The sequence below is a fragment of the Chenopodium quinoa genome, unplaced genomic scaffold (assembly GCF_001683475.1).
Source record: "Chenopodium quinoa cultivar QQ74 unplaced genomic scaffold, ASM168347v1, whole genome shotgun sequence".
NCBI classification, from domain to species: Eukaryota; Viridiplantae; Streptophyta; class Magnoliopsida; order Caryophyllales; family Amaranthaceae; genus Chenopodium; species Chenopodium quinoa.
The window spans coordinates 2,594,070-2,606,224 of NW_018744718.1; the positions used below are offsets into that span (position 1 = coordinate 2,594,070).

At 36.4% G+C, this 12,155-nt stretch overlaps 1 protein-coding gene across 1 annotated transcript; it reads right to left on the reverse strand.

The window, feature by feature from the left end:
- Nucleotides 1-1,059: 1,059 nt before the first annotated feature.
- Nucleotides 1,060-7,710, reverse strand: LOC110703121. The gene is made up of 4 exons (XM_021880871.1): nt 7,090-7,710; nt 4,833-5,348; nt 3,467-3,943; nt 1,060-2,035 (listed from the first exon to the last, which is right to left on the reverse strand). Exons 1-4 carry the CDS (start codon nt 7,510-7,512, stop codon nt 1,517-1,519), a joined length of 1,935 nt encoding a protein of 644 aa, XP_021736563.1. The 5' UTR covers nt 7,513-7,710; the 3' UTR covers nt 1,060-1,516.
- Between the last annotated feature and the right edge of the window lie 4,445 nt (nt 7,711-12,155).

A 12,155-nucleotide genomic window follows, 5' to 3' on the forward strand; every position in this document is an offset into this window, starting at 1 on the left:
TAATGGTGATTATAATGTATTAATGAAATTTTAACAAATGGAAATACTCCTACTTTAATTAAATCATTCAATTGGATCAAAACTAGCTTAACCAGTTAAAATCCTAGGATACATTCAATCCTCACCAAGTGTTATGCATCTACCCTCACTATTAATTATCATCTCTAATTTGATACATTTATAGCAAAATTTTCCGAACATTACAAGATATTATTTCATTATACGACTATCATTTCAGGACGGAGAGTGTACAGAGGTAACTAGGTAAGTCCATAGAGCTAACCTTCCTCCAAATTCTAACTTATAGCTTATACATGTTCTTGAACTTTATAAAACGAACAAAAAGAGATGGACCCATGCACAATAATAATTTAACAATAATCACACTACATAACCATTGTTCTTACGCATTATATGCAGTTGCTATTGACGTTGACGTGCCCAAAAATATTGAATCAAGAATCACTTATTCGTCCACTATACATATTGATGATTATTTAATCATGCCAAATTAACTTAAGTGCCAATAATCAGTTTGGTTCAGTGCATCTTCCAAAACCCCAAAAAAGTAGGGCCTGTTATCAAGTACAGTAATTTTTACATTAAATTTAAAAAACATGTGCTCAAAGATGCTAATTTATGGATAAGGTGAGCCAACTAATGTTAAGGCCTGGTCTTAGGGATGAGGTGAGAAACCTACCCATAACATGCATATTATGTGATGCAGAAGCTGATAAAACGGCCATTCACAGATATGGAGGTGCAGGAAATGGCCTTCAACCCACATCATCATGTCAAGGATTGTCAACTAGTTATTCCAATCCGTTGAGTCTAACCTTCTAGTTATTTACTTATTTCAATCCAACAAAATTTGACTAATTGTCTAACAATTACGCAACTAACCAGGACTTGATATCAATGGTGTTCTTAATTGAGATTAACAATAGTTCACTAATTATAGGTATTAGGCCAAAACATCCACTGTTTGTTGCCCAGCTTATAAATGGTTCTTCTCGGTTTCTCCATCAGAAGTGCTAGAATGTGACACAGTGAAACAGATTATAAAATTACTACTTGCAATAGCTTTAAGGAAAACAAAGTTGAATCACTGAATAATGAAGTTTTGATGCAACTTTGTACATCCAGAATCAGATCAACAATATGTCATCTGACTATCTAAGAGGTTTAGACAAGAAGCTAAATCCTAAACTACAGGAGATTGCAAAATCAACTGTGCTATGGTAAATGATAATTTTTATGTAAGAAAAAGGTGGATCTTGTGTACATGTATGAAAATCATAGATGCCTTTCATCGCCTCAGAATACTGCAAAGATGAGAGACAGCTGACAAAATAATACAGAGAGCAATACGAAGCATCTAAGTGAAAAACCAGAGAATTACCAGAATCTCAGGTGAGCAGAGCCATTTCATAGGTAATGTGGCGATAAGACAGATTGCATTGATCTCAATGGTCCAAATTCCGAAGTCTTCGATGCCTTCAGAGTTCAGATAATGTTAAATAACTGGAGTCAACAATGGCTCTTTTTGGAAATGTGCCTCCAGATTTCTGATCACAAGATCAGCCATGGCTTTGCAAGTTTCAACAGTGTCACTTCCAACATGAGATAACATCACCACGTTATCAAGCTTCAACAGTTCTTCTGGAACGTTTGGCTCATTCTCAAAAACATCAAGCCCTGCACCACCTAATCTACCTTCGAGTAGAGCAGATACAAGCTCAGCTTCAACAACATGAGCACCTCTTCCAATGTTTATGAGGATACTCTTTGGACCCAGTGCATCAATGACATCACGGTTGATGATATGACGGGTTTCTTCAGTTAGGGAGCATGAAATGACAAGAATTTCACAGTTAGCTGCCAAGTCAACAACCTTTTCATAGTATTTGTACTGCACATCAGGTTTCTTAGACCTGGAGCAGTAACTAACTTGGCATCCAAATGCTCCTGCTCTCTTTGCAATAGCAGAGCCAATCCTGCCTAATCCAAGAATTCCCACTGATTTACCAGTGAACTGGAAAGATATAATAGGAGAAAAAGAACGAATATGAGAAAGACTATACAGATGACCAATCACAATTATGTTCCACTAATGTCAAAGCTGACCTATGCCATTTTAACATTTGTAAAAGATAGTAAAACATACAACTATACCAAACAGTAAGCATAATATTAAAAGTTGGCATTGCATCTTTGATATTATATACTTCTAATTGTAGTAATTAGTGAATCTAAGCAAACATTTACAGTTTGGAAAGGAAGACAAGTTAAATGAAAGTTATGATCAATCTTCTCATTTTAAAGGATATAATCAACAAGCTGAAGATTCAAAACAGTAGGCTTGAGGTCCAGTTAGATGGCTCTAATCAACTTTTAAATGAAATTGTGATCTTTGGTCAATCATACGAAAGAAAGAAAACTTACTTTCTCAACGTTGCTAAATCTTGTTCTATAATACTGCGCATTGAACAGCTGACACTACTGGCTTAAAAGTGTTTTGACAATTTAATTAAAATGACTTACCAGTCTTATGATATTGAGCAGCTTATTAAGGCTGGCTGACTAGCTTAAAAAGGTATAAATGATGGCATTATCATCTTATTTACAATAAAATCTTCCACCAGATATCCAACCATTACATTTTGGTTGCTGATGAGTGATGACATATGCTAAATGCTAATGGACCTTTATCCCCTATAACTCTTCACCTTTACGTAGGGATGGGGGTTTTCTCTAATTGAAGTGAAATACGAGTACTGGTTTATTTCTTCTAACAGGCTGGTATTTATCTCTGTACAAATGCAACTCATGAGGTCAAACCTTTATCTTCATAATTCTTCCTATTCCTTTTATCTCAAGATTTTATTGAACAATTTATCACAGAGAAATAAAATACAGTTCCAACACAAGACCTTCTCTCATAAATGTCCCATAACAAAACTCGAACAAGACCATCATGTCATCAACTGTCTCCTAGTAAAGGGGGGAGCGAGGGGAGTAATGTAGATCTAAGCTTGTTCATACGATACAGAATCTATATAAGCTTAAACTTAGAAAGTTCTTAATCCAAATACAAGAACAGTTTGATCAATAATCTTTTGGTGGCAGGAAACCAAATGGACAATACACAATTACATGAAACATTTTACAAAAATTAAACGAGTTATCCAGGGTCAATAACCACACACATAGAACAATGGCGCGATTAAATCCCAAGTCTTTAATACCACCTCCTAAGACTCAACCAACTCACTAATTGGCAATTTGGGCATTCCCTAATTCTCAAAAAGCTCAAACACTCAAGTAACAAACAAATGCACATAACATAGTCATAAACACCACCAATCAAACACCTAAGAATGAATCAAATAACATTAAATCAAACAAATACTTGGTAAATAAAGAATCTTTCTATAAAATTTAATTATTAGAATAAGAGAACAACCTTAGTAGACAAAGGAAGATCAGAATCCTTCCAACACCCATTTCTGACAAAAGCATCAGCAACACAAACCCTTCTAAGAGTGCTCAAAATCAACCCAATAGCCAAATCAGCAACATCATCAGTAAGAACATCAGGGGTATTAGTAACCTTAATTTCTTTCTTCTTACACAAACCCAGATCAATTTTATCAAACCCAACACTGTAGCTTGCGATAATCTCTAAATTGGGGAGGGATTCGATCAAATCTGCGTTGGCACCATTTGCTGCATTACTTACAAATGCGTGGATTGAGTTTGAGTTTTGTTTGAGAAATTGTTGGGTTGAACAAGGGTTTTCCCAGATTTTGAAGAGGGTGAAGCGGGAATTGAGTTCGTGTTCTAAGTAAGGCAACATTGGAGAGGTCATTAGTACGCCTTTCTTCTCCATTTGTAAAGAGTAGAGAGATGTGAGAGAAAAGGAGTGATTAGAGAAGACTTCCTAATAGAACTATAACTATGATTTATGGTTTAGTTTGTTCGGTAAAATTGGTTTCATTTGGTGTTTAGCCAGTAACGAATTAATGACATGACGTAGACAAGATTTTGTCCGAGATACTCCGTATTTAATTGAGTTTATGAATATCACCGATTAACCTCTATGGCTTTTATATGTCGAAATTATTTGGTAACACTACTTGAAAATTTATGGGTTCATATATATTTTGATTATGTACAATTGAGGTGTAAATTGACCCCATTCAAGTATATAACCAACTTACAACATAAATATATTGTTACTTTGTTAGGGTATTACCGTGTATAACCTATTCCTTAAAAATGAGTCATTTACCGGTTTTACCCTGTTAATGGTGTATAAGAACTGACCTATACCGTATTATGTACAGGCAATTGTGTACAAATGCCAGAATGATAAGAAACAAAACTTGGGAGATCTTATATACTCATGTCTAAAAAAAAAAAAAAAAACAGGGTTGTACACTGGTTAGCAAATGCCAGGATCAATCAAAGTGCAAGAATAGAGCTTGACCAACTCTCCTAATTAGGGAGAATTTATTCTTCATCATGACATTAACAGTTACAGAGTACGGAGTAATATTCTCTGTTTGAGGCCTACCCACCTCTTTAGCACCCAAAAAAAAAAAAAAAAAAAAAAAAAAAAAAAAAAAAAAAAGCCAAGTACTTGAAAAATAGCCTATTTTTATGACCCAAACTGGTCTTGGGAATAAATAATGTTAAGCAGGGAATTCAATTTGCGATATAATACAACCGTGCTCAGTCAAATGATAAATGGTTCGTTTCCCTAACAAAACAGTTTGTCCACTATCAGGAATCATATATTAATGGCCTACAATTACCCTGAACAATCAAACAACTGGAGTCAACAGCGGTTTTCCATTGAAGTGAGCCTCCAAGTTCCCAAGAACAAGATTAGCCATGTCAGTACGAGTCTCCTCAGTCCCACTTGCAACATGAGGCAAGAGTACTACATTGTCAAGCTTGAACAACTCTTCAGGAACATGAGGTTCATTTGCAAAGACATCAAGCCCAGCTCCACCTAGCCGGCCATCAGAAAGTGCTTTTACTAGCTCTGGTTCGTCAACATGAGGGCCCCTTCCAATGTTGATCAGAACACCTTTAGGCCCCAAGGCGTCTAGTACTTCACGGTTGACAATATGTCGTGTTTCTTCAGTTAAGGCACAAGCAACTACCAGTATGTCGCAATTGGAGACAAGCTCGATGACACTGGGATAATAAGTATAGTTTGAATCAGCCTTCTTAGATCTTGAGTAATAAGAAATTGGACAGTCAAATGCTTCAGCTCTCTTGGCAACTGCAGCACCAATCCTACCCAAACCTATAATTCCAACCCTTTTGCCACTGAACTAGAAAGAAAAAGCAGAAAGCACAGTTAGTGCTGAAAGGAACACTCATGGAATGAAATACAATAGAAAGTTGGCAATAGGTTTAGTCAAAAAGATAATTGAGTACTCGTTTGCATTATCAGTCCCTTATATAAAAAGAGCAGCATGTAAATACCAATGAGGCAATGCATGATACAACAAAGTACAGCATGTAACATAGACAAATTGGCATATTTACTCTGTAAAGCAAGCAGCTCAATGGCAAGAAGGCCAAGAACCTATTCAATACTGAATGGAGTTTGGTGGAGGAAATCAGTATTGGTAATAGATATGCCAGTAACAGGTTAAAACTAGCCTAACATATCCAACTAGCTACAGCTTCATGGTATGGTAAACTGGTAAAGTATAGATGCAGGTTTCCAACTTCATAATCACAAGGACACATTTTTGAGCATCCTCGGTTAGGCAGAAATTTTAAACTAAAAAAAAAGGATAAAAAAGAACAACAAACAAAAAGGAATTTACAAGGGGGAATGGAGGATCAGTATTAATTCGCACAAGCAATTTCAAGATAATATCACCAATCATATTGTTTAGTTATGCATTAAATTAGTTACCACCTAACGATCTCCCGTTCATCTCCAGTCCAACATAACCAAAGCAAAGATCATCAAAAACAGCTAAAGCACAAGGAAGATATTGTCAACATGATTTCCAAGCCCAAGCCCCCACCACACCCCACTCTATTTTGTGGTTCACAAAGACTGAGCCAGCTAAAGGGTCACTGTTGATATAGAAAACCCTAATTAAAATTCAACATCTATGCTTGTAATCAGCATTTTAACATCTATGTGCTCTCATGCATAACAGCTAATTTAAATTTAAGGTTTCTGAGCAGCAATTTTTCTGAGTTTTTGATGAGCTTCATGCTGATAGCTATATGATCAACAATATGGTGAATTAAAGATAAAGACTTGCAGTTGGGTTTTGATAGCCATAGTAAACATTTAAACTTTTAATCATGCTTGGAAACTTTGTAGATTAAAAAAACAGGACACCGCTACTAAAACTTTACAGGCCCTGCCAGAACAACCCAGTGCAGATACCATAAGGTCCATAGCAATGATACATGAGCATGCATTTTTCGGAGTTGACGGCTAATACATTTACAGTATCTTGCAAGTCAGATAAAAATCACGAATAGACAATTCAGTAGGATAAAATGTTCTCCCCAATTCCTGAAGTAGCAAAAATTAGGCTCTTTGCTCAAATTGCACTACAAACCATTTCTACAAAACTTAACAGATTTACAAATTCATTATTACCACATTTAAAAAACAATAAACAAAATTCAAATTTGATATCAGTTTTTACTCAACTCAAATTATATCAAAGCATAATCAGTTCAATATCAAAAGAGCCAAATTATACCAAAGCATAACAATTCAATGTGGCTCCTTTTCTACTCAAATTACACCAAAGAAAATCAATTTAATTTCAACACAGTCACATTAATCATCAAACTACACCAAAATCTATCAGCAACAACATCAATGGACTTCAGTATTTCATCATCAAAATATAAACAATTATAAATGAAAGAAAAATTAAAATTGGTTACCATTTAACTCAAATTAAACCAAATCAGAATCAATCAAACTTCAGAATAACCATATTAACCATAATTCAATCAAAAAAATGAATCAAACCCAATTCCATAAATAAAAGGGTAATCAAATCAAATTAAATCAAATTAACATACCCTAGTAGTCAATCGAAAATCCCCTTTCTTCCACAACCCATTACGAACATAAAGATCACACTGAGGAATCCTCCGTAAAACAGCAAGCATAAGCCCAATCGCCAAATCTGCAACATCATCAGTCAAAACATCAGGGGTATTAGTAACCTTGATTCCTCTTTCTTTGCATTTACCCAGATCAATTTTATCAAGTCCGACGCTAAAACTCGACACAATTTCAAGCTTCGGCAAAGCGTCGATAAGGGAGGCGTCGGCGCCGGCGAAAGCGTTACCGACGACGGCGCGAATGGAGTTGGCGTGTTGAGAGAGGAACTGGGTTCGGTCTGGAAAGTTGGAGAAGTGGAAGAGATTGTAGCGTTTGGTGAGTTCTTCTTCAAGGTAGGTGTTCATTGGGCATGCTAATAGTACTCCAATTGACTCCATTTTTTTGTTGGTGATGATGTTGTTGTTGATTGAGTTGAGTGTGTTTTTTGTGAGAGTGTATTTTATGGATTGTGAATAAATTTGTGTGGAATTAGTGGTTGGAAATTATCAAATTAGACTTGGTTTTGGTCGTGTCTTGTGTGATTTGTTTGTTGTGTTATGTTGGGCATGTAGCATATATTCGAGTGACACGTACTTTAAGATTAGGGAGTCCTCGATGATATGAATGTACCATTAAGGTTTCGGTCAAGTGGTTATGACTAAGGGTGTGTTTTCTTCAAATTATTTTAAGTTAAGTTCAGTTTAGTCAATTAAAACAGACTCTAAGATATACTTCCTCCGTTTTAAATACTTGGTTCATTTCTCCATGCGCGGAGTTGGAATTAGGAGGTTCTTATTTATGAGCATTGCAATTTACGAGTTTATTCCTCTCTACATTCACTTAAAAAGATTGTTTATTCCTCTCTACATTCACTTAAAGGATTTTTCATCACTCCCTCTCCCACTTTCCATTCTCTTTCATCAAGTAAATGATTATAAAATGATAAATGTTAAATGTGTTCAATTATAGCAAAAGAAATGTTATTTAATAGAGAATTAATGTATGCCAATTGATGATCTGATGTTATATTTTTTAAATTCTATTGTGTAAAAAACAAGCATAACAAATTATATAAATGAAGATTTGTGGGGCTTAATTCCAGTTTATATAATGCATAATGAGGAGATTCTACTTTCCTTCACTTTAGGAGATTTCATCTCATGGTTGGGATGCCATGAGACAAAGCGGCCACAAACTCCTTTATGAGGAAATTTCTCCTCATGATGAGTGGATTGGCTCTAAAGGGAATCCATTCTCTTCATCACTAGCACAATTTGTTGTCACCGAGCACCACAACTTCAAAACCTTGTCAATATTGATCCTAAATACCAAACTTGACACAAAGAAGAGCGGACTACTTTCATAGCAAGTAACTATAGCCCACTATCAGGTATTGTCCATATCAAGTACTTTTTTATTATTATTATTTTTTTTGTTTATACTGTTATTATTGATAAATATACTATTATTGTTGATTTTATACTATTATTTTGTATTCTATACCGTTACTATTCCAATGAGATTTTCAATGAATAAAGAGGGGAAAAGAAAAGAGCATATTTTGTATTATACTGTTATTATTAATTTTATACTGTTATTATTGATTTTTATACTATTTTCATCCCTTGGTATGGACCATACCGGTAGCAGTCCATCACGCCATTAAACAACTAATAAGGGCGAAATGTCAATGGTGCATGCTTCAATCCCCAATCCTTATTCTACTTTTTTCTTGAAGTCTTGAACCCATTGTCTAATCATTTTTCTTCAAAGGTGTCTTAAACACTTTAACAATTTGACCTACATTAGTGACCTAACTATTAACTAATTAGACAAATTGACTTTTCCCACCAATCCACCATTGCAATTGTGATCACCTACCACATCTATACCAATAGATGGTTGGATCAACCCAATATAAGGGTAGACAAATTATATCTATTCTACAAGATAGAATCAAAGTTTAGTAACAATAATCATTTTCCTTAATTACTCTCTACAAATAAGTAAGAAACTTGTGATTAATGTTAGTACAATAGTACTTGTACTTATTTTTGTATATATGATCGATGAATATTGTAAGCTCAGTAGACCTATATGCATGTTTGACATACTCCATTGAATTGTTCCATTTTAATTTTCCCATTTTTAATTTGAACTTTTTATTCACTTTTTTTTTTGAGGGAAACCATACGGTGTAATCATTAATTAATGGACAAAGTGTCCGAGAGTACATATGGAGCAACTTTCGGGGGACAATGATTCACCCAAACTTGCTCTACACCGAAAGGCCTTAATTTAGCTAAATGATGCGCAACATTATTGCCATCTCTCTTAACATGAGCCCAAGCAAAAGGAGAAAAATCATTACGTAAAAATAAAATATCCTCTAGAATTCCATCAAGATCGGAGAAGTAAACCGCACCCTTGGAAAGCCGGTTCACAATAACTTGGCAATCTGTTTCCAAAATGACATCTTTATACCCATACTTCCTGACAACGCCAATAGCAAAACACAATGCCTTTGCTTCAGCCACTTCAGGAGGCCACCAAGCTCTTACTCTACGGGAAGCAGCCAACAGCACCTTCCCTTCACCATCACGAACCACAGCACCCATTCCAGCCTAACCCTCTTCAGCTAAAGACGCATCCGCATTCACCTTGACAATACCCCTAGGAGGAGAAACCCACCTCTTGCTGCTGAAAGGAATAGTGTCCTTCGAACAAGTGTATTATTCTGATAGCGGGTTCAGAGTTATTAGAAAGCTAATATATTCAGTAAAGTCAAGTGATCGGAATGCCTGGGTGGAGGCCGCTTCCGATCAGTAATATTAATATAATTAATATTACAGCTTAACCTTGACTAAACCCTTCGGGTCACACCCAAGCAAATATATGCGAACCAACTCGACGACTTAATTCGGAAGAAATTAATTCGTCGCCCGAGTGTTAAATAATTAGACGTCGGTAATTCGAGCTTAGAGCGTCGAAACCGATCGTCGGAAGTCGAGTCTAAATGATAAAAGACGAGACGCGCAAAATAATAATAAATCAACAATATTCCCGAAAATACCCCTAGTATCGAAGTGCCCCGAGCATCCGAATGCTAGGGACAAGACGAGCTGGCGCACCGTGCTGGCAGCCACGGCCAGCCGCGACTAGGCACAGCAGCAGCCGCGTCGCACCACGGCAGCAGCCGCAGCCGCACCGCGCCACAGCAGCAGCTGGTGCGGGTTGGGCTCGGGCCGGGCTCGGATTTGGCTCGTGACTTGGCTCGGGCCATAGGGCCGTGAATAAGGGGAAGCTTAGATTATGGAGTAAGTGGGGTTTCCATGTGGCACAAGGTGAGGGAGAGTGTGGGGAGCAAGTTTGGTCCCCATCTCCAAGTGGTCCTCCCTACTCTCTCATGTATGCTTGACACTTGTTGATTTATTACTAGTTTGCTTAATAATTTTATTTTAGCTTTAAAATAAAATGTGAAAATCTCATTGTCCCACATTGATGGGAGAGATTTTCATACTCCCATCATTCTCTATAAATACCCAACTTGGGGCATTGGAAATGATGCTTGAGTGGGAGTTAAAAAGAGCATTCCATAATTTTGGGAAAACTCTTAAACTCATATAACACTCGGGTTTTGGTCGGACCTCGCTAACCCCCAGGTAGTAGACCTTAAAGTTGTGTTCGCCTTTTTGTGGGTGGATACCGTCGGAGGCGCGGCGCTTGACGTGCTCGTAGCTTTCAAGTAAGAGCCCCGGTTTTTGGGCGAAGCTCGCTTCGAGGGTAAGATTCGTTATCTTTTCTTTGTGATTATTTATTTATGCTTTATGATTTTAATTATTGCGAGTGGTTCCTCTGGTAGGGGTTTGTTTCCGCGGTGAGTCGGACTCACCAAACCCCAACAGCGGTATCAGAGCCCCGCTCGTTTATCTTTATAATCATATTTTTCAAGGTTTATTTTGGCTTAATTTTCTGGTTTAAGTTGCTAATTAGATTAGTAGCTCCGTTTTATTTATTTTAATCCCGTTTTTAATGTCGAGTTTGGCCCAGAACCCTGATTTTCGCCCAAGACTAGTGAATTTTGGGTGGAAAAAGTGTTATGGAAAGGTTTTTACCCCCAAGGGAACTGTGATTTTAGCCAAATTCTGACCAGAAATGCCTTTTTCGAGGGGTTTTTCGTTTTTGACGAAATTTTTTAAGTCTTTTCTAACCTTGAAATTAATGGCATAAATAGTTGATTATATGGTTGATTATTTGCATTATTTTCTGCATTTTTATGTCCCCTTAAAGCACACTTACTTGGTAGTATTTGATGCTTAAAAGTTGATTTATTTTCACATAATGGCAAACTAATTGCTTTTTAGTGTGAAAGTTTTATTTTTTGAGGCTTCCTAAGTGTTAAAGATTCAATCTTTATTTGTGATAAGTGATTGAAACTTTAAAAACCACTAAATTCCATGTTATTTTGTGTTGAACTTTGATGTTTTAATCTTTTTGAGTTGATTGGAAACATAAAGTTTCGATTTTTGTGATAGAAATTTGGTTATCTTCACGTTGGAAGATATAATTTTCAAGGATTCACAAAATTTAGATGTTGGAATTTTCATTATGAACATTAAAGTTCATATTTTTCCAACTTCCCTTTACTTTGTCAAATTCTCAAGTTTAATTTAAATTGATTGAATTGAAAATGAGAAATTGCCTCAATTTTATGTTGCACCAAGCTAAACCAATTTAATTAAGAATGGTTCTTGGAATTATTTTGGTTATTTGCACTTTGAAAATTTTATTAAGTTAGACTTGTTTAAAATTTTATTTTGCTCTCTAAATTAGTTCTAAAATTAATTTAGAATTAATTATTGTTGTCTCGCGAAAAGGGATCAAATCCCGAGGCCGTGGCACGCAAAACGAGGCATTGCATCACCTTGGCGAGCCGGGCTGCATAGCAGCCCATATGTGGCTGCCAAGGTGGCAGCGCCGCCTTACTTGCAGCCACACGCGCGGCAGCAACCACGCACGGCAGCAGCACGCGGGCTGCAGC